General features: G+C 47.4%; 1 protein-coding gene across 4 annotated transcripts in view; it reads left to right on the top strand.

The window, feature by feature from the left end:
* The first annotated feature begins 9,321 nt into the window (after nucleotides 1–9,321).
* Nucleotides 9,322–22,847, top strand: part of LOC101934265 (Putative N-acetylated-alpha-linked acidic dipeptidase) — a 55,258-nt gene continuing 41,732 nt past the window's right edge. Inside the window, exons 1-4 of one of the 4 annotated variants that reach the window (XM_024108463.3) lie at nucleotides 9,322–9,448; nucleotides 12,872–12,980; nucleotides 18,135–18,321; nucleotides 19,613–19,714. In XM_024108463.3, the coding sequence (XP_023964231.1) occupies nucleotides 12,940–12,980; nucleotides 18,135–18,321; nucleotides 19,613–19,714 (330 nt within the window). In that variant the 5' untranslated portion in view covers nucleotides 9,322–9,448; nucleotides 12,872–12,939. Of the gene's footprint in view, nucleotides 9,449–10,055; nucleotides 10,451–12,403; nucleotides 12,542–12,871; nucleotides 12,981–18,134; nucleotides 18,322–19,612; nucleotides 19,715–22,847 lie in introns of those variants that run through there. The other 3 variants (XM_005304063.5, XM_065581673.1, XM_042856000.2) reach the window with 3 other exon arrangements.

Raw genomic sequence — 22,847 nt, 5'->3', positions numbered from 1 at the left:
GGCTTGCAGTCGTACTGCAGCGTCTTCTGCTGAGCACCCAGGAGATGACGATGGCTAGCAGTCGTACTGCACCATCTGCTGCCAGCCTAAGATGTAAAAGATAGATGGAGGAGAGACTTGAAACGAGGTCTTCCCATCCCTTCCTCCCTCCGTGAAATCAACAGCCTGCTAAACCCAGGGTTTTGAGTTCAACCCTTGAGGGGGCCATTCTGTGTGACAGTTGTTTGTGTTTCTCCTTGATGCAAAGCCACCCCCTTTGTTGATTTTAATTCCCTGTAAGCCATGTCGTCAGTCACCCCTCCCTCCGTCAGAGCAATGGCAGACAATCGTCTCGTGCCTTTTTTCAGCGCAGACGCCGCCATAGCACTGGGAACATGGAGCCCGCTCAGATCACTGCGGCAATTATGAGCACTGTAAACACCACGCGCATTATCCTGGAGTATATGCAGAACCAGAACCTGCAAAAGCAAAACCAGGCGAGGAGGCAACGGCAGTGCGGTGACGAGAGTGATGAGGACATAGACATGGACATAGACTTCTTACAAAGTATGGGCCCTGGCAATGTGCACATCATGGTGTTAATGGGGCAGGCTCACACCGTGGAACACCGATTCTGGGTCCGGGAAACAAGCACAGACTGGTGGGACCGCATAATGTTGCAGGTCTGGGACAATTCCCAGTGGCTGCGAAACTTTTGCATGAGTAAGGGCCCTTTCATGGAACTTTGTGACTTGCTTTCCCCTGCCCTGAAGCGCCAGAATACCAAGATGAGAGCAGCCCTCACAGTTGAGAAGCGAGTGGCGATAGCCCTGTGGAAGCTTGCAATGCCAGACAGCTACCAGTCAGTCAGGCATGAATTTGGAGTGGGCAAATCTACTGTGGGGGCTGCTGTGATCCAAGTAGCCAATGCAATCAAAGAGCTGCTGAAAATGTGGGAAATGTGCAGGTCATAGTGGATGGCTTTGCTGCAATGGGATTCCCTAACTGTGGTGGGGTGATAGACGGAACCCATATCCCTATCTTGGCACCAGAGCACCAAGCCAGCGAGTACATAAACCAAAAGGGGTACTTTTCAATGGTGCTGCAAGCCCTGGTGGATCACAAGGGACATTTCACCAACATCAACGTGGAATGGCCGGGAAAGATACATGATGCTCGCATCTTCAGGAACTCTGGTCTGTTTCAAAAGCTGCAGGAAGGGACTTTCTTCCCAGACCAGAAAATAACTGTTGGGGATGTTGAAATGCCTATAGTTATCCTTGGGGACCCAGCCTACCCCTTAATGCCATGGCTCATGAAGCCATATACAGGCAGCCTGGACAGTAGTCAGGAGCTGTTCAACTATAGGCTGAGCAAGTGCAGAATGGTGGTAGAATGTGCATTTGGATGTTTAAAAGCGCGCTGGTGCAGTTTACTGACTCGGATAGACCTCAGTGAAACCAATATTCCCATTGTTATTACTGCTTGCGGTGCGCTCCACAATATCTGTGAGAGTAAGGGGGTGACATTTATGGCAGTGTGGGAGGTTGAGGCAAATCACCTGGCCGCTGATTATGCGCAGCTAGACACCAGGGCAGTTAGAAGAGTACAGGAGGGCACGGTGCGCATCAGAGAAGCTTTGAAAACCAGTTTCATGACTGGCCAGGCTACGGTGTGAAAGTTCTGTTTGTTTCTCCTTGATGACACTCCCCCCCCCATTGGTTCACTCTACTTCCCTGTAAGCTAACCACCCTCCCTTCCCACTTTCGATCACCACTTGCAGAGGCAATAAAGTCATTGTTGCTTCACATTCATGCATTCTTTATTAATTCATCACACAACTAGGGGAATAACTGCCAAGGTAGCCTGGGAGGGGTGGGAGAGGAGGGAAGCACCGGGTGGGATGGGGGAGGAGGGAAGGACAAGGCCACACTGCACTTTAAAACTTTAAAACTTAAAAACTTTAAAACTTATTGAGTGACAGCCTTCTTTTGCTTGGGCAATCCTCTGGGGTGGAGTGGCTGGGTGGCCAGAGGCCCCCCCAGCGCATTCTTGGGCGTCTGGATGAGGAGGCTATGGAACTTGGGGAGGAGGGCGGTTGGTTACACAGGAGATGTAGCGGCGGTCTGTGCTCCTGCTGCCTTTCCTGCAGCTCAACCATAAGCTGGAGCATATGAGTTTGATGCTCCAGCAGCCTGAGCATTGACTCCTGCCTTCTATCAGCAAGCTGATGCTACCTATCAGCTTCAGCCCGCCACTTTCTCTCTTCAGCCCACCACCTCTCCTTGCATTCATATTGTGCTTTCCTGCACTCTGACATTGTCTGCCTCCACGCATTCTGCTGTGCTCTGTCAGGGAGGACAGCATGAGCTCAGAGAACATTTCATCCTGAGTGCGTTTTTTTCGCCTTCTAATCTTCGCTAGCCTCTAGGAAGGAGAAACATATGCAGATGGTGGAGGAAAAAAAGGGAGAGTGGTAGTTAAAAAGACACATTTTATAGAACAATGGGTACACTCTTTCATGGTAAACCTTGCTGTTAACATTACATAGCACATGTGCTTTCGTTACAAGGTCGCATTTTGATGGCTTCCATGGAGGACGGACTAAGGCTGCCCTCCCCAGAAACCTTTTGCAAAAGCTTTGGGAGTACTTCCAGGAGAGCTTTATGGAGATGTCCCTGGAGAATTTCCACTCCATCCCCAGACACGTTAACAGACTTTTCCAGTAGCTGTATTGGCCACGAATGCCAGAGCAAATTAATCATTAAACATGCTTGCTTTTAAACCATGTCTAATATTTACAAAGGTACACTCACCAGAGGTCCCTTCTCCGCCTGGCGGGTCCAGGAGGCAGCCTTGGGTGGGTTCGGGGGTTACTGGCTCCAGGTCTAGGGTGAGAAACAGATCCTGGCTGTTGGGGAAACCGGTTTCTCTGCTTCCTTGATGTGAGCTATCTTCAACCTCCTCCTCATCATCTTCCTCGTCCCCAAAACCCGCTTCCATGTTGCATCCTACTCTATTGACGGAGTCAAAGCACAGGGTTGGGGTACTGGTGGCTGCACCCCCTAGAATGGCATGCAGTTCATCATAGAAGCGGCATGTTTGGGGCTGTGACCTGGAGCGGCCATTTGCCTCTTTGGTTTTTTTTGGTAGGCTTGCCTGAGCTCCTTAATTTTCACGCAGCACTGCCACGAGTTCCTGTTATAGCCTCTGTCCTTCATGCCCTTGGAGACTTTTTCAAATGTTTTGGCATTTCGTTTACTGGAACAGAGTTCAGCTAGCATGGATTCATCTCCCCATACAGCAATGAGATCCTGTACCTCCCGTTCAGTCTATGCTGGAGCTCTTTTGTGATTCTGGGACTCCATCATGGTCACCTCTGCTGATGAGCTCTGCATGGTCACCTGCGCTGATCAGCTCGCCACGCTGGCCAAACAGGAAATGAAATTCAAAAGTTCGCGGGCCTTTTCCTGTTTACTTGGCCAGTGCATCTGAGTTGAGAGCGCTGTCCAGAGCAGTCACAATGGAGCACTCTGGGATAGCTCCCGGAGGCCAATACCATCGAATTGCATCCACACTACCTCAAATTTGACCCGGCAAGGCCAATTTCAGCGCTAATCCCCTCGTGGGAGGTGGAGTAAAGAAATCGATTTAAAGAGCCCTTTAAGTCGAAAAAAAGGGCTTCATTGTGTGGACGGGTCCAGGGTTAAATCGAGGTAATGCTGCTAAATTTGACCTAAAATCATAGTGTAGACCAGGCTTCAGTCAATTCAGCAAATATGGGGAGCAGACAGCTAGAACAAGGAAGGAGTCACTGTGATCCTGTGGATCAGACACAGGCCTGGAAATCAGAAACCTGGGTTCTAGTCCTATCTCTGCCAATAGCTTTCTCTGAGACCTTTGACAATTCACTGTAACTCTGTGCCTCAGACTCAATAAAAATAAGAGAGGTGCCCTCCTTGATATAGTGTTTCAAAATAGAGGGCTGAAGAGTGCTACAGTAAGAGCTGAATATAATTACTTATAGTCACTTTTCAGACTACAGCCACACTAAGAGTCTCAATCTATAATCTATTCCTGAGTTCAGGAAAGAGTGAGACCGAAAGAACAAATATTCATTCTGAACATGTTTTCCATGCTGACCATATATAATTCCACTGAGATGTGTCATCTTTGCTTTGAAATATTGAAGAGGGTGTGATTAAAAAATTTCTATTTCACATTGCATTGCGATCACACAGCAAAATAAAATGAAAATTTAAAGTTTCATACATTTTTAACTTGTTTTCAATGTTAAGGTCATGATGCCTTGTTCTCCCATACAACAGAAATGGATCTGTGCTTCTGAGTTAATGCACCAAAGCTGCTCAAGATGTGGATACTCTGAGTGGAAGATTTAAGTGGGTAAATGTTTGCTATCCGATGAACTTGTTCAAACACATATGAAGGTACTAATCATGCAGGTAGCATCCTAGCAAATATATATGTAAGCAGAATCTGAATGAGCTCTCCCCTGACATCTAGTGATGAACTGGGGGAAAAGACCTCAGGAGTTGACTGTATTTTCATAGACACACTTACTCTGCTTGGGGATCAGTAGATAGACCTGCATTGCCAAAGTGATCAATTTTGGCTGTTTTAGATTAAGACTCATTTTAATATGAGAAGCGCAGTCAGGAAAGTTACTGAAATACTTTCCTCATGGATTGTATTTTCTAAATGGTGAACCTACCCTAAATTCTCAATTACTGAGGGACAGTCTTCACTCATTGATATATTTTGCTTTCCACAATCAAATCTCTGTACATCTTTTCATGAGTGATGTACCGGAATACTTGGATGCTAATATATAAACTATATTCGTAAATGTATTCACCTAAATATGGGTTATTACTGATTATATACTATATGTATCATATAACTTTTAAAAACAAACTCTGTATTTGTGGATAATCTAAGCACTATACCCAGATGTACAGACACTCTTGTCTCAATCTATGTATTATATAATTTTTTTAACATTAGTTTTAATAAAAGTTTTAAATGTATTGAATGCAAGGGTAATGAAGTGTTGTTATCCTTATTGTATGAGTAAAGGGCAGCACAATTGTACTGACACAACCCTAATTCAGGGGGTCACCCTAACTTGAACATCACTCGCTAAACAGGGGGTAGTGATACCAAATGCAAATAAGAGTTAAAAAGGAGAGGAGCTGGGGGTCTGAAGCTGTTGAATGGGTCTTTGAAGCTATTTGCAAGAACACATCTATGGGGCCAGTTCATTGTGGCTATCATTGTTGTCAATTGCCAACCTCCCATTGACTTCACTGAGAGAAGTATTGGGCCCAGTACCTGTGTTGTTTAAAAAGTGATAGAGAATGAAATGAATGAACCTGCTAAGGGAAAAATAGTCCAAAGGAGAAAAGCAATTGGAAGGAAGATGAGTGAGTAGTAGCTACTGTAAAATTGATCAGCAGAAGCTAGCATATCTTCTTTATTTTATATAACTAAAATCTCTGCAGCTGAGGCTTTATCCTTGCAATGCAAGTATTCACGCGCTCCCAAGCACACACTGTGGAGGGTAGAGGAAGGCTAATAAATATAACTAATGAAAAACCTAGGAGTGAAATTAAAATCAGAAAGTCATTGGCCAGGTTGATTTTTATCATTACACAAAGTTCCTCTTATAGCACCACAGGCCAAATCAGCAGCATTCCTGCTTCTGCAGGTTGTGAGAGGCTCTGCTGGAAGAAATGTACTAATCAGGGCCGGCTCCAGGCACCAGCTTACCAAGCAGGTGCTTGGGGCGGCCACTTCGGAGAGGGGCGGCACGTCCAGCTGTTTGGCGGCAATTCGGCGGACAGTCCCTCACTCCTGCTCGGAGCGAAGGACCTCCCGCCGAATTGCCGCTGCAGATCGCGGCTTTTGTTTTTGTTTTGTTTGTTTGGCTGCTTGGGGCGGCCAAAACCCTGGAGCCGGCCCTGGTACTAATACAATTTAACGTTTGCTTGTAGTGCCAGAGATGTGCATGGCACTTTACAGAGAGAATACAGAAATGGGGCAACATTTTCAGATGTGCTTAAGCGACTTGGGCACCTAAGTCTCATTGGCAGCTGTGCCCAAGTTCCTAAATCACTAAGTGCTAATCCACAAAGGGTCTTAGGCAATAAGTGGCCATTAGAGTCCAACAATTAGGAGTCCATTAAGTCCAACAATTAGGAGCCAATGAGATTCCCCCAAACCCATACTCAGCTGCCGCTTATCCCCATAGGTACCTAAATTCCGTAGGCACTTGTTTCCACCAGTATAGTCCTGTAGGTGCCAATGTTTCTGCCATTAGGCATGCGCAAAACTGCCAAGCTGTTTGGCACCCTAGCTCATGCCTAGATTCACAAACGAGGCAATTCGCCACTTATTTCACCTGCATGACCTAAGCCACACAAAAGATGTATGTGTTTACATCCAATAGCCAGGGCACTCCTCTGAGAGACCCAGGATCAAGCCCCTGCTCCAAATCAGACTCAGCAAGGATTCAGACCTGGGTCTCCTACCGTCCAGGCAAGCGCCTTGGGTATTCTGGCCTGGGTCTCTCTCACTCTTTCCTGTTGAAGCTGTTCCACTCTGTATAAATAATTCACTAATCATTAGGGCAGAGAGAGAATGTCTGTACAGCCCCTGGGATGGGAAGACCTCGTTTCAAGTCCCTCTTCCAAATCAGGCAGAGCTTGGATTTGAAAACAGGTCTTCTCCATCCCAGTTGAGTGTCCTCACTCTAAGGGTGTGGGGCCTCTCTCTTTTTTTGAGGGGGTGGGGAGAAAGGACTGACCTGACTTAGTCTCCTAATTCCAGGAGAGGGTTTATAGTTGTGAACCCCAAGTGGAAGGACGTGCCTCCCTTCACCCCAGAGTTAGGCACCAACTACCTTTGAGGAGTGGGCCTTAGCCCTGCTCCTTTCCTTGGTATTTCCTATTGGCTAACTCAGCTTGCGGTCTTCAGAGAATCCCAATCTTAGGCACCTAATTCTCCTATGGGAGCCTGGGCATCTTCCTTGGGACTGTGGATTCCACTAGGCAGCAGGGCACCTAAGCACTAGGTGTTGCAATAAGTCTACGTCCTGTGTGCAGATCGAGCCCTGCCCCAAGGAGCTTATAACCTAGGTTGTAAATACATCAGGAAAGGGATATGGAGTGAAAAAAATCTTCATGTAATAAAAAAAGTCACAAGTTGCTTCAGTGCCTTCTGTTGGACAGGTACAAAATGGGAAGTGGGTGGCTCAAATTTGGTTGAGGGAGGGTAGGAGTATGCATCCCCTATGTTTCATGTCCTGCTGTCCTATTGACACCATCTCTATACATCTCCTTTAATTCATCCATAAAGCATGTAACAATAACCTATCTCCCAGAGGACGTGTCAGGTTTAATTAATGGGCTCTTTAGGATAATACTTGGCACTTACACTGCTTTACATTTTCAAAGTAAATTTAATCTTCACAACACTCCTGGGAGATGGGAAGTGCAAATACTTGCCTTTTTATACACAGGGATACAGGGCTAGCTGCTGATCCTGACTGCAGGTGAATGGTAGTACATTAGTCCATAAGTTGCCCCCAGAAGTAAATGGAACTACTTCAGAAACTACAATTCAGACATAGACAACAAAAACAAACTCACAGTCTCTTCAGCTGACTTGTTTGCTAGGGCAGAATTAACCTTCCAGGCTCCCAAAACAACCTCTTGTCTCCACACCCAGCAGCTGATAGAGGGTATGTCTACACTGCAGTTAGACACCCAGGACTGGCCTGTGCCTGCTGACTCAGGCTTGCAGGGCTCAGTTTAGGGGCTGTTTAAATGCAGTGTAGACATACCTTTACTCTTCCTTAAATAGGTTGCAGGCAGGCTAGCCAGCTTCAGCGGTTTCCCAGGCTTTTCTATTAACCTTGGCCTTTCTGTGGACAAATTCTAGAGCATCTTGCATTAGTCACCATCACCAGTTTAGCTCTGGAACTCTAATGGGTGGTACACTCCATCAGAGAGCCCCCGTAGAGCAAAGATTCGTGAACTTTATTCAGAGTAAATTAATACAATAACATGCTCACAGCCACAACCTCTACCAGAGATTAAACTAGAAACTCTGCAGCCACTGCAAAGGAAAATTGCAGACTTATAATTAATTAATTGTCTATGACTAGACTCTTAGGTGCTACTGCAATACAAATAAACACATAATAGAATTAACCAGAAGTGGTTTTATTTGTACCAGGGAAAACTGTATCATGCCAATGACACCAGACTGAATGATCCCAGCTAAGAGATTATCTGTGTCCTGCATTTTAACAGACAGCAGGTTTTTTGGCCTTCAAACTACTCAAGTTGGAAAAAAATAAAGGAAAAAAAAGTCATTCTGCCTCCACCCTCATGTTTCACTAACAAATTAGAATAGCTGGTAGAGTTTGGTAACAGGTTCTCTGCTAGATCACAGGTGGAGAAGAAATATTAACTTCCCTGATTCTTGTGCCAGTTCCACCTATCCAAATTATCTATTTGGTTTCACATGTGAACTCTATAATCCTGAGTGTAATATATCACACTTTTGCACTTACATAACACCTTCTGCTTACCAACCTCAAAGTGCAAGACAAAAATTATTGAATTAAACTCATAATGCCTCTGTGGTCTACTTATTTTGTTTATTCAGACTTGGTCACTGCACCTGTCTATGGCTCTAGACGCATTACAAAATTTGATATAAAACAGCCTCAATGCAATATTAGCACAGGGCCCCCAAACAGGCCTGTAGATCATTTGAGAAAACACACAGACCTAACAACCCCCAGCAACATCCACAATCCGGTTTCTCCTCTATCAAATTACCCCGCTTTACATGATCTGGAATTGTTTGGCTAGACCAGGGGTGGGCAAACTTTTTGGCCAGAGGGCCACATCTGGGTGGGGAAATTGCATGCAGGGCCATGAATGTAGGGCTGGGGCAGGGTGTGGGAGGGAGTGCGGGATGTGGGAGGGGGTGCAGTGTGCAGGAAGGGGCACAGGGCAAGGGGTTGGGGTGCAGGAGGGGTGCAGGGCGTGGGAGAAGGCTCAGGGGCAGTGGGTTGGGGTGCAAGAGGGAGTGCGGAGTGTGGGATTGGGGGCTTTCCACTCGGCTCCCGGAAGCAGAGGCCTGTCCCCGCTCTGGCTCCTATGCGTAGGGGCAGCCAGAGGGCTCCACACACTGCCCCTGCACCAAGTGCTGCCCCCCACAGCTTCCATTGGCTGAGGTTCCTGGCCTATGGGAGCTGCAGGGGGCAGCGCTTGGGGTGTGGGCAGTGTGCGGAGCCCTCTGGCTGCCAGTACACATCCGCGTAGGAGATGGAGGGGGGTGCCTGTGGACAGGATAGCATGTAGAGCCACCTTACCACGCCTCCGTGTAGGAGCTGGAGGGGGGAACATGCCGCTGCTTCCGGGAGCAGCTTGAGGTAAGCATCGCTCAGAGCCTGCACCCCTGACTCCCCCCCCTGCGCCCCAACCCCCTGTCCCAGCCCTGACCCCCCTCCCGCCCTCTGAACCCCTCGGTCTCAGCCCAGAGCACCCTCCTCCACTCCAAACCCCTCATCCCCAGCCCCACCCCAGAGCCCTCAACCCCAGCCTGAGCTCCCAATCCCCAATTTCGTGAACATTCGTGGTCCGTCATACAATTTCTATACCCAGATGTGGCCCTCAGGCCAAAAAGTTTGCCCATCCCTGGGGTAGGGACACCATTCCTGCCCATCCTGGCTAATAGCCATTGATGGACCTATCCTCCAGGAATTTATCTAGAGGCAGAAATGAAGCCTGTCAGAGTGGATGGACAGACATAAACAAGTGGGATGTGAGCGAACAGGTAGAAGGAGGGGCAGTGGGGTATGTAAAAAGAGGGAACTGGAGAAAGAGCCCCTCGGCCACGCTAGCATCCCCAAACCCCGTTCAGATCATCTTCTCCCTCTCCCGCATGTCTGTCTCCCGGCTTCTTTTCAATTCGCAAGAGGCAGAAGCTGCAAAGTCTGGCTCGGGATCCGGATCTTCCCAGGGCCTTTGAATTGGGGAGGGGCTGATCTGAGCCCGTCTCTAACCGAAACAAATTCCTGCTCCCTTAAGAGGCCGGAGACTTGCGGAGCTGCCTCCCAGGGCAGGCGCCTCTGCCACGCAGCGAGAGTTGCTGGGGCCCGGGCTGGGTTCAGGGAGGCGCCGTAGTCCGGAATCGCCCGTCCCTGCCTGCGGGAGCGAACCGGACTTCGCCCCGGCGCGGAGCGGGCTGGGGACAAGTGGCAGCGCCCAGCTCAGGGCCGGATCGCCGGGCAGCGCAGAGCAGCCCGACCGGGCCAGCATGTGGACCGCGCTCCGGAGCGGCGCCGAGCGGACCTCGCCGCGGGGCAGCAGGGGTCGCGTTTGTGCCCTGAGCCTGGGGGTAGCCGCGCTGCTCCTGCTCGGCTTCCTCATCGGTACTGTGCAGCGAGCTTGGGGCCAGGCTTTGGGGCGGGGAGGCGAGGAGGGCTCTGGCTGGGATAAAGGGGGTGGGGGCTTCCTTACAGGCCCACACAGGGAGTGAGCCCCTTTAGGTCAGGCGAGGTTTGTTCGTTCTTCTCCAGGTCAGTCTCCAAGTCTTCAAACTTTTTTTTCTGGCGACCCAGTTGAAGAAAATTGTTGATGCCCGCTGGGGATGAAGGGTCTGGGGTGTGGATGGGGCTGGGGAGGGGTTGGGGTGAGGGCTGGGGGCTGGGGCCGGGAATGAGGGATTCAGGGTGTGGGAGAGGGCTTGGCTGGGCAGAGTGTTGGGGTGCGGGAGGAGGTCAGGGCTCTGGGCTGGGGGTGCAGGCTCTGGGGTGGAGCGAGGGATTTGGGGTGCAGGAGGGAGCTCTGGGTTTGGGGGGACTCAGGGCTGGGGATTGGTGCATGGGAGGGGTCAGGGCTCTGGGCTGGGGGTGCAGGTTTTGGGGTGAGGCTGGGGATGAGGGGTTTGGGATGCAGGAGCGGGCCCTGGATTTGAGGGGGTCTCATGGCTGGGACAGGGGATTGGGGCACAGGGTTGGGGTGCGGGCTTACCTCCGGTGGCTCCCAGTCAGTGGCGCAGCCTAGGAGCAGAGGCAGGCTTCCCGCCTGTCCTGGCGCTGCAGACCGTGCTGCGCCCCGGAAGCAGCCAGCAGGAGGTCCGGCTCCTAGGTGGAGGCGTACATGCGGCTCTGCACAGCTCTCGCCCACAGGCACCACCCCCACAACTGCCATTGACCAATTCCTGGCCAGTGCTCAGGGCGGGGGCAGCGCGCAGAGCCCCGTGGCCCTCCTGCCTAGGAGCCGTACCTGCTGCTGGCTGTTTCTGGGGCGCAGCGAAGTGTCAGAACAGGTAGAGACTAGCCTGCCTTAGCTGGGCAGCACCGCCATCGGGACTTTTAACGGCCCAGTTGGCAGTGCTGACTAGAGCCGCCGCGACCCAGTACTGGGTTTTGACCCGCAGTTTGAAAACCACTGCTCCAGGAGATCAAACCCGCTCCACTTTGCAGTCACTCACTGCAGGGTAAAGCGCCCCATGCAACACCTCGGACTTCACAGCAACTGAGCTCACAAGCAAGTGCGTGGCGTGGGGGAAGGGCGGAATTGGTGTTTTGGGTGTGATTGTTTCACAGTTTGTCAGGGAGAGGAATAGCAGAGACAGGGCCAGAACAAAAGGCAGAAGAGAGACACACACTGAAAGAATGAAACAAACACACTGAAACAAAGAGTCCCAGATGAATAGCCACAGACTGGCTGGTAGAGAGCATACACTTCTTCCTTTGGAGGTTTTTCTTTTAATTCCTCATCTTCCCCACCACTGAACTGAGCATTTTCCATAGGAGACTTCCATTTTCCCCCAATTCCACAGGTTAAAAGGGAGCAGTAATGGAAAAAGGTATAAGAAAAGGACCAAAAAGTCCTATCTTTAATCTTGGGGGTTTCTTTGCCATTTATTCATGGTTTGTATCGCTAGAAAGCCTTAACTGAATTATTTTCTGCTCAGAGAGATGGACATATGTATTAGGTTGTGCTAGTCCCCCTCTCTGTCACTGAAGGGTTTTTCCCTGTTGTATATTTCCCTTTCTACATTTTGAAGTTACCGATGTAATCTCTGCCGTATTCACACAGAAAACTCTGTGTGTGTGTGTGTGAGGGGGGTGGGGGGAGGAGGGGAGCTCTTTTAAAAAATGGAACTCAGAACTACTGGAATTCTAGTTTCTATAACCAGATGTCCCTGGTGGAGCACATCCTCTGTCTTTACTGTTCTAACTGGTTTTTTTAAAATAATTATTTAGGACGTTTGAATAAGTTTACAAATCCTTGCCCTTTAAATATCAGAAACAAAACAATCATTACAACAGTTAACTTTTGTTTAAGGAGACGTTATAATAACCAATGTTTCATAGGAGAAAAGTCCGGAGTATGCAGAGCCCAAAGTTACAGAGATTTACATGTCACCCCATAAACTTGCAACCCACATCCTTCCTTGTTTCTGTGCATCTTTCTAAAGATGCTGTCTTTCTGCTGAGATGAATTGAACCAAGGTAATTAGTCATTTGGTGGCCTGGTGCTTATGGGACAGTAGATGGAACTCTTCAAAATCCACAGTCAAGTAGGGTTGCACTGACGAATAGGGATAATATTTCCTTTTTTCCCATTCCATCTATCTTATCTATCCAGGCTATAAGCTCTCTTACTTTGTGTTGGTTCAATGTCTCACATATCAGACTTTGATCTTGGTTGGGTCCTCTAAACACTAGTGTAATAAATCCAATAATAAAAGGCATGATAAAATCTTGAACTGATACTGAAAGTTATTGTCATGGCCCATAGAAATAATGTTTTCCTAGTGCGCTTATCGTTGTATTTTGCAGGCTGGTTTACAAAACCTACTGATGAGGTAACAGCCCCTATTTCTCATGAGAAGGTGAAGAAGGTATTTATGGCTGAAATGAAAGCTGAAAACATCAAGCAGTTTCTATAGTAAGTGAAGTCCGTACTTCTATCCACAACATTCATCTGTGATCAACTGGTACAATGACTAGGTTTGTAAACAGACTTTGGGTTATAGCCTCTGTCTAAAATACCCATGTGAGTCATGTTTGACAGTGGAGCCCATCACAGCTCTTCCTGTTGCTTCGTAACTTTTGTGGGAAACAGTGGTCCCTCTATAGAGAGCAAGGTCCAATGATTTCAGTGTTCAAACCCTCACTCTGTGCTTCTCTGGGGTGGTGAACCGTATCAGAGGACCAGAGGTCAAGGCTGCCACCCCATCACAGCCCAGGCTCCCCCACTGCAGCCAGGTTCCATTTGCAGGGGAGTGTTTACTCTGCATCAATTTTCAGGCAATACTCTGACTTCAAAGGAAGATAAAGTGGATCGGGGAAGTTAGCGGAGTTACACCAGTGTAAATGGGAGGAGAACCAGGCAGCAGGTCCTTGCCTTCCAGACTATTTGCAGGATAGCCCCTCCTCCCTGTCTGCTCTTGTCTTCTACTCACATTTGCTATGTCCAAGTCACATGTCCTTTTCATTTTCGTCTGCCACTCTTACCTGGCGATTCTTTCCATGTGGACCCTATGTCTGGAATCTCCTCTCTGACATGCCTCTAAGCTCTACTCCTTTGTGATGAGAATAATTGATATGGGCGTCTGGAGATGGGCATCTGGAGATGGCCCCAGCTGGTCAATTTAAAATCTGACCAATTACCACAAAATAAATCTGTGGTTCTCACACCTTCAAGTTCCTTCTTAAGGATACATTTAATCCAAAAGGCTTATTCCACTCACCCATCCCAAGGCATGTTAACTAGGAGGGTAGGCCCAGATTGTCTGTGGTATTTAGTCACCTAGCTCCCACTGATTTTGGATTTGAGGATCTGGTCCATAATGTTTTAAATAATCTTGTCCTTGTGTTAAAGCCTGGCTGGAAGGCTGTTAGCATCTCCTGAAAATTGAGACAATGGTACAAGAGGATGGGGGGGGAGCATAGATTAAAAAAAACAACACCCGATAATAGTCCTTAATTTCCATAATTTATTCTAGAAACCTTAATTAGGGAAAAGTTGAGACACATTTAGTAATTTATATGACGTGGTTGGGTAAATTTATTAGTAGTCTCTTAATGGAGTCCAGCATTTGTTAGAAGTTATTATTAATTCCAGTCAGGAACAGACCAGAGACCTCTGTTTATTGCTAGTAATTAACTTTCAGTGTAAGAAGTATCAGTGATTTAGGGATTCTGCCTTACATATAACTCCCAACCTTTTAAAAAACACATGCTTGGGCCTAGGTTTAAATGTTCTTAGAAAACCAATCTCACTTGATGAGATCATGGCAATTCCACTGATTTAATGTTAAATGCATTTGCCACAAACCATTGCAATTATTAAATTACCCTGGACTAAATAAGATCAGGCTAAATGCCCAGGATTGTATAGGAAATAAAATTTTAAACCAGGATTTGGTTATTACCAAAGTAAGATGGTTGCTAAACATTCTTGCGGTAGGATTGCTTTATGCCATCAGAACTCCCTATCTCTATGCCCACCGCAAACATTGCTGCCTCAGCTTTCAAAACGCAGGCAGCTCTGAGGTAGAATGTGGCAGTTACACAACAGTAATACTGAACAGCAGATTGGTGCAGGAAATGAACACAACATCCAATTAAAACAGCAAAGGGAATATAAGGATAGAGAATTCAATTACTTGAAATGGACCTTAGCCAAGATCCTGGGAGTTAAACGTTCCCAACTCTAATGAAAAATGTGACTGGCTCTTTAATGACCACAAATGGTCAGGGCCTCAGTTCTACATGTCACCCAGGAGTTGACACCTTTACCAGAACAGTTGCCACAACACCATGTTAGAACATGGGCTTAATATTAACTTAGGGAATGTTGGGTTAACCACAAACATTCTTTGTAAAAGAAGAGGAACACGGGTCTTCCAGAATGCTCAGTTTGCCAACTCTGTTCTCATTGATCTAGGGAGCAAGGGTCAAAGTTGTTCTCAATCGTATCTCTGCAGTTCACATAATATTGCATCACTGACTAATATAGTGACTCTAGGGCTTGGCTAGTAACTGCTCTCTGTAAAAGTTGCATTGCCTGATCTTCACCAGAGTACTAGCGTATCAGGAATTCTCCCCAGATTAGGGCTTAGATGCCACTGTACACAAGGGTGCACAATGTGGCAGATGGCATGTATTTAAAAGTACATAATCTAGTATTTTCAAAAAGCAATATCAGTGTAATTAAAAAAGTAAGTATTTAAGTAAGTAATGTAAAACAAAGGAAGCACTAGATCAGGAATTGGCAACCTTTAGCACGCGGCCCACCAGGTTTGTTTGTTTACCTGCCATGTCCGCAGGTTTGGCCGATCGCGGCTCCCACTGGCCGCGGTTCGACGTTTCAGGCCAATGAGGGCTGCGAGAAGCCACGGCCAGCACATCCCTTGGCCCGCGCTGCTTCCTGCCGTCCCCATTGGCTTGGAATGGCGAACCGCAGCCAGTGGGAGCTGCGATTGGCCAAATCTGTGGATGCGGCAGGTAAGCAAATCGGCCCGGCCTGCCAGGGGGCTTACCCTGGTGGGCTGCGGGCCGAAGGTTGCCGATCCCTGCACTAGATACTGTGACAGGGTCAGGCCAGATGGCTACAGGAAAGTGATAGAAGGTAGATATATTAGCCCCAGATTAAGCAGGTCCCTTTTCCCTGAGTAAGATAATGGGCTGTTCCAGAACAATCAGGAAGTTGCTGGAACCAATTAAGGGCAGGCTAATTAGGACACCTGGAGCCAATTAAGAAGCTACCAGAATCAATTAGGACAGGCAGGCTAATTGGGGCACCTGGTTTTAAAAAGGACCTCACTTCAGTTAGTGAGGCGTGTTTGAGCAAGAGGCGCAAGAAGCTGAGAGTGAGAAGGCGTACTGCTGGAGGACTGCGAAGTACAAGTGTTACCAGACATCAGGAGGAAGGTCCTGTGGTGAGGATAAAGAAGGTGTTGGGAGGAGGCCATGGGGAAGTAGCCCAGAGAGTTGTAGCCGTCACACAGCTGTTACAAGAGACACTGTAGACAATTGCATAGGGTTACCATTCGTCCGGATTCCCCTGGACATGTCCGGCTTTTTCGGGTTAAAAATAGCGTCCGGGGGGAATTTGTCAATGTCCGGACTTCCCCTCCTCCCCCCCTCCCATGCAGAGCGTGCGCGCGCTTACAAAGCAGCCAGTGCTCCAACAGCCAGAGCCAGAGCCCTGCTTGCACTTCCCCCTCCTCCCTCCTGAAACTTGACACCACTCCCCTCCTCTCCCTCCCCCGCCCTCCCTGCACTCACAGATCGCCGGCTGTTCGTCTGGAGCTCCGAGCCTGCTGCCCTCCCCCGCTGTCGAGCGTGCTAGGGGGCCGGGGGCCAGAGAAGCGGCAAGGAGGTTCGGGGGGGCGGGTAATCAAGAGACAGGGAGCAGGGGGGAGGGTTGAATGGGTCAGGGAGTTCGGGGGGGGCTGTCTGGGAGTTGGGGGTGTAAGGTTTTGGGTAGTCAGGGTACAGGTGGGGGGGTCTCAGGAGGGGGCAGTTAGGGGACAAGGAGCGGGGGGGGTGTTTGGGAGTTCTGGGGGGGCTGTCTGGGGGTTGGGGGTGTAAGGTTTTGGGCAGTCAGGGTACAGGTGGGGGGGGTGTCTCAGGAGGGGGCAGTTAGGGGACAAGGAACAGGGAGGCTTAGGTAGGGGGTGGGGTTCTGGGGGGCAGTTAGGAGCAGGGGTCCCAGGAGGGGGCAGTCAGGGGACAAGGAGCGGGGGGGGGGAGTTCGGGGCGGACTTTCTGGGGGAGGGTGGATAAGGTTTTGGGCAGTCAGGGTACAGGTAGGGGGTAGGGTCCTGGGGGGCAGTTAGGGAGAGGGGTCTTAGGAAGGGGCAGTTAGGGGATAAGGAACAGGGAGGCTTAGGTAGGGGGTGGGGTTCTGGAGGGCAGTTAGGAGCAGGGGTCCCAGGAGGGGACAGTCAGGGGACAGGGAGCAGAGGGGTTTAGATGGGTCAGGAGTTCTGGGGGGGGGCTGTCAGGGGGTGGGGGTGTGGATAAGGGTTGGGGCAGTCAGGGGACAGGTAGGGGGGTAGGGTACTAGGGGGCCAGTTAGGATGTGGGGAAGGTCTCAGGAGGAGGCAGTCAGGGGACAAGAGGCAGGGAGGCTTAGGGAGGGTGTGGAGTCCTGCGGGGCAGTCAGGGGACAAGGAGTGGGGGGGAGGGTTGGGGGTTCTGAGGGGGCAGGAAGTGGGAGGGAGTGGAAGGGGCAGGGGCGGGGCTAGGACAGGACGGGGGCGGGGCTAGGACAGGGGTGGGGCTAGGACAGGGGCGGGGCTCCTCCCGTCCTCTTTTTTGATTGTTGAAATATGGTAACCCTACAATTGCAATCCACAGGGCCCTGGGCTGGAACCCGGAGTAGAGGGTGGGCCCGGGTTCCTCTCATCCCGCTCAACTCCCTATTTGAGACAAGAGGAGGTGACCTGGACTGTGGGTCCCACCAGAGGAGAAGGTGTTTTTTGGACAAATAATCATTTGTGCCAAAATTCATGAAGACTTATGAAAAACATCATGAATATTGCATATCATATGGCCCCGTGAACAGTAGCAAATCAAATTTAGAGATCAGATTTTGAGTAAATTTGTAAATCAGGTTCTTCAGTGTTTGTTCGGCTGTAGTACAGGGGAATAATAATAATAATATCTAGTTCTTATCAGTAGATCTCAAAGTGCTTTACAAAGGAGGTCAGTATCATTATCCCTGTTTTAGAGAGGGAGAAACTGAGTGGTGAAGGCCTCATCTAACAGTCCAATGGTAGAGCTGGGAATAGAACCCAGGTCTCCTGAATTTCAATGCAGTGATCTATGCACAAGGCAACACTGCTTTCTAGAAGGGGAAAGTAGTAATAGTTGAGGGGAAACTGAAGTCTTTGATTTCTACGTTTATAAAACTGACTTAAAACCATAAGTACAGGGATGACAGGGTAGCTGGTTTATTCTGGGCAGTTCTGATGGCTTTTTATGTTTTAAAATGTACTTGTTTCCAGTTAAATCAAGAAGCTCACTTCTAATTACAAAGTCCAGTTCCTAGTATTGACTGCTAATAAATGCCCATTCCTTTCCCTAGTAATTTTACACAGCGTCCTCACCTCGCAGGCACAGCTGAGAACCTGCGCCTTGCACAGCAAATCCAAGCCCAGTGGAAGGAATTTGGATTGGATTCAGTTGAGCTGGTTCACTATGATGTCCTGTTGTCCTACCCTAATGAAACGAATCCCAACTACATCTCAATTATTGATGAGCATGGAAATGAGGTAAAGAAGACATCAGGTTTTGCATCTCAGGGTTTGTCTACACAGGGAAGTTAATTTGGATTAGAGTAGGATGTGAATTTAAAGTGGAATAGTTAATCCTTATTAACTCACTCTGTGGATGCTCTTATTTTGGATTAGGAATGCCTTATTTTGAATTATTTTAGTCCACTGAAGGATTAAGTGGATTAAAATAATTCAGAATAAGAGTGGCCACATAGATAATTAATCAGGATTCGCTCCCCATGTAGACAAGCCCTAAGAGGAAAAACTCACTTTCATATACCTTGGGATAAGAAACTGTGGGTGCGGGGAGGGGAAATCTATTCTCCACTCTGCTAATATTTTACTGTATGAAAATCATGTTAGGCCCAATCCAAAGATCATTGAAGTCAGTGGTAAGAGACTGTCACTGACCAGCTTTGGACCAAAACTGAGACCTTATTCTTTTTGTACCTTAATTTCCCCTACTGTAGATTGGCAACTGGGGGGGGGGGATAGCTCAGTGGTTTGAGCATTGGCCTGCTAAACCCAGGGTTGTGAGTTCAATCCTTGAGGAGGGGGGGGCCACTTACAGATGTGGGGCAAAAATCAGTACTTGATCCTGCTAGTGAAGGTAGGGGGCTGGACTCAATGACCTTTCAAGGTCCCTTCTAGTTCTATGAGATAGGTATATCTCCATATATTATTATTATTAATACTTGCCCATATTTGTAGAATGTATTGTGGTCTATGGATGTACTACATGAATGCTGCTTATTACTGTGTTATTTTTAAACTACCACTCCAAATATAAGGAGAAAAGCTGCATTCAGCTTCATTAGTCACATACTTATAGTGGAGCAAACTTAGCAGTTGTAAGGGTGGCCGTGTGTGTCTAGGGCTAGAGCGTGGGACTAAGGCTGTATATATACAAGCAAAAACTGGATGTGTAGTTCACCACCCGGGCAGCTCCTTTGCTGGTAGAAGCTGTGGTGTATACAAAACTTAGATCTTTTTACCACTGTGTTATCTAACCTTGGGTTGCATATTGCGCAGAGAGAGCCATATGGGTGGGCCACTGTGCTCATGCATATTTTATTGGGGCTCCTTGCTGGTGCAGGGTCTCCCTACTTAGTTCTCTTTGCAAGATCAGGGCTTTAGCCTGCAACCTGAAGCGCATGCCCAATAGCTGGGCGGGAGGAACCCTGGGTTAGACAGCAGAACTAAATTGATCTAAACCATAACCATCTGAGAAATATGCCCATTTGGACTGTGGCTCTTTCTAATATGTCTTTTTCTTCTTTCAAACTAGATCTTCAATACATCATTATTTGAGCCTCCCCCTCCAGGATATGAGACTGTTACAGATGTTGTGCCACCATACAGTGCCTTCTCAGCCCAAGGGGTACCAGAGGTAAAGAGGTTAGAACTCTCAAATTCCAGGCTCCCCACCCTATGTTAGGGTTGCCAGTTTTGGTTGGACGTATTCCTGGAGGTTTCATCACGTGACATAATCTTAAAAGATTAATCTTTAATTCTTGAAGACTCCTGGACAATTCTGGAGGGTTGGCAACCCTATCCTACACTCATACCATGAGACCACATCATCCCTAGCAAGTGTTAGCCCTTGTGTATTGGGAAAATTTTGAATTAGGCAATTATATTTGCCTGCTTAAATTTCACCCTCTAGCTTCAGTTGAAGATGTTCCTTTTTTGACTCTTTCTAAAAAAAAGATGTTTAGTGTTGTTGGCTGCTATATTCTACCCCAGTGATCACTGTAAACTTAGTTTAATATTTTCAATCTTGGGTAAAAAGTCAGGATCCTAAATCCATATTTAAGTATCTAAATAAATAACATTGTTTTCAAAGGTGTTGTGTACCCACGGCTTCCATTGACATCAATAGAAATTTTGAGCTTCAGTATCTCAGAAGATGGCCATATAAATGTGCCATATTAAACATAAGGGATCCTGGCCCCATTGAAGTCAATGGGAATTTGCCATTGACTTCAGTGAGGACAGGATATTGTCCAAGGAGAAACTTTGTATCTTATGGGCTTGTCTATTTGGGGAAAATACGTCATGTTAGAAAGTGTGTTAACTGACATGTTTTAATTAGCACAGTGTTAAATGCTACTTTGCCCTTGTCTACACTAAGGACAACCATATTTCAAAACAAGCTAGCTTAAGCAGCAAACACAGCTGACTAATACTTATTAAAATACCATGTGCTAGCTAGCACATGTTAAAATACATATTTCTCCTAAGGTAGACATGGAGGTAGATATTCAGAAGGTCAAATGGCACATATCAGAGGGGTAGCCGTGTTAGTCTGAATCTGTAAAAAGCAACAGAGGGTCCTGTGGCACCTTTAAGACTAACAGAAGTATTGGAGCATAAGCTTTCGTGGGTGAATGCCCACTTCATCAGACGCAAGTAATGGTAATGGCACATAGGTGCTTAACTCCCATTGAAATTCAGTAAAGTGCTTAAGTGTCCTTTATGCCTCTAAAAATCTACCCCATGGCCTCTCAGGGCAATTTTTTTTTTTTACCATCATGTTAGCTAAACAATATGAGTTTAATAACTTTTCTAACATGATCCATTTTACCAGTATAGACAAGCCCTATTATGAGCAATGAGTATTTAACCCATACCCCAACTCCTTCAAAAGACATTGTATGAAACATTAGCTGGTGATGAAATGCTCGGTACTCGTGGGTATCTGCGTGGTTATACTTTAATCAGCCACACAATCTATGGAGTAATGGTGGGTGCCTTATTGCTGTGTTGCTTCTGAAAGTACCAGTGTTTCTGTGAATGCTGCCACAGTCCCACCTCGCAATATCTTGTGCCACTGTCACTGCCATCAAGTATCAGAGGGGTAGCCGTGTTAGTCTGGATCTGTAAAAGCAGCATTAGTCTATAAGGTGCCACAGGACTCTTTGTTGCTGTCACTGCCGTGTCATTCTTAGAAAGCACCACATTTCCAGAAATGATGAGAAATCATATGGCACTCATCATGGGCTGGATCCTTCATTTCCTATGCACCCAGAACTCCCATTGACGGTGGCTGGAGTATAAGGAATGCAGGATCAGACCCCCATGTGGTGTGGAAAGTTTTGGTTACAAAAAATTCTAGGCAAGCTACCCTTGTCTTAGGGCGAGTAGTTCCTTGAGGTCACTGATTATACCAAATGGATCTGGAAATAATTGTGTATGGGGGGAATGTGCATCCAGTCAGTTGTGCTGCCCACTGCAGAAGAGGAGTTAGGGAAAGCTTTTTGTGTCTTTCCCCCGCCCGGCACACATGGGCAAGAATCAGGTACAATCTGGCTCTTGTTAAATCCCAGTGCTCTTGTGTTAACAGACATTTGCACTTTAGAACATTCCGTGGAGTATTATTTTTGGTACCTCCTGTTTTGCAGAGGGTTCCAAAGGACAGAGGCTTCCTTGTAAAACTAGTCTGTAGAGCACGAGCTTCCCTGTGTTATGTCAGGCTGTTAATTACTATTTTTTTTTGGAGTTTAGTAATAGGCTGCTCAAGTCCAGAAAATTAAAGGTATCCTGCTCACAGTTTGGTTTAATATTCAGAGGTAGCTGGAAAATCAGACCAGATAAACTCTATTCACCAGGCAATTTTCAGTTAATGAGATTTTGTAGAACTGCAGCAGGACATTTGGAGCATGGTGTATGGGAACACTCATGGATTATGACCGCCTGTCATAAAATAGTATCCTGAGAAAAACACTCTGACTGTGTCATTTTATTTGGTCTCTGGTGAGCCACAATAAGTGATAGAAAGTAGGGGAACAATACCCATAGATCTGAAAGGCTGAAGCTGCCTTTTCGAAAAACTAATTAAAATTAAATACATGAATGTTATCTGAGGAAAAAAAATGATGCCTGAGAGACACCAGACTTTCTCTTCAAAGAATTGGATGCTAATTGTTCCTTACTTGTAGTCTCAGAGTTGGCAAAATCTTCATACATTGAGCTAGTGCTATCAACAATAAAGTATTCCAATGGGCTGCTCCATTACATATCAGAAAATTCTAGATGATGGGTTTTCTTTTTATACTAACTATATGCTTTTACCCCTACCCCCCATACAATTAGTTTTAGTGCTTGTGAGAAGTTCCAAGTCAGCAGACCTGGCAGCTTGAAGTCTTTAGTTTCTCCATACAACAGATACAGTACAGTCTACATCAGTGCCAACTGCTTCCCCTGTTATTTATTATTTGTATAATTGTATGACGTAGGGGCCCCAAACACTATCTGGGCTCTCTTGTGCCAGGCACATAGTAAGAGACAGTCCCTGTCCCAAGACGTTACAATCTAAGCAAACAAGGCAAACAGAGGGTGGGAGAAAGGAAGTATTATTCCCATTCATAGGTGGGGAACTGATACACAGAGGGGAGGACTTGCCTGAGGGCCCACAGGAAGTCTGTCACTGTCAAGAATTAAAATCCAGGTTTGGTGAGTCCCAGTCCAGTGCCCCAGCCACAAGATCATCCTTGCCTAGGCACAGTGGCCTTCCCATTAGT

This window comes from Chrysemys picta, chromosome 1 (assembly GCF_011386835.1).
Source record: "Chrysemys picta bellii isolate R12L10 chromosome 1, ASM1138683v2, whole genome shotgun sequence".
In the NCBI taxonomy this organism is placed as follows: Eukaryota; Metazoa; Chordata; order Testudines; family Emydidae; genus Chrysemys; species Chrysemys picta.
This window is presented reverse-complemented; position numbering and strand designations above follow the sequence as displayed.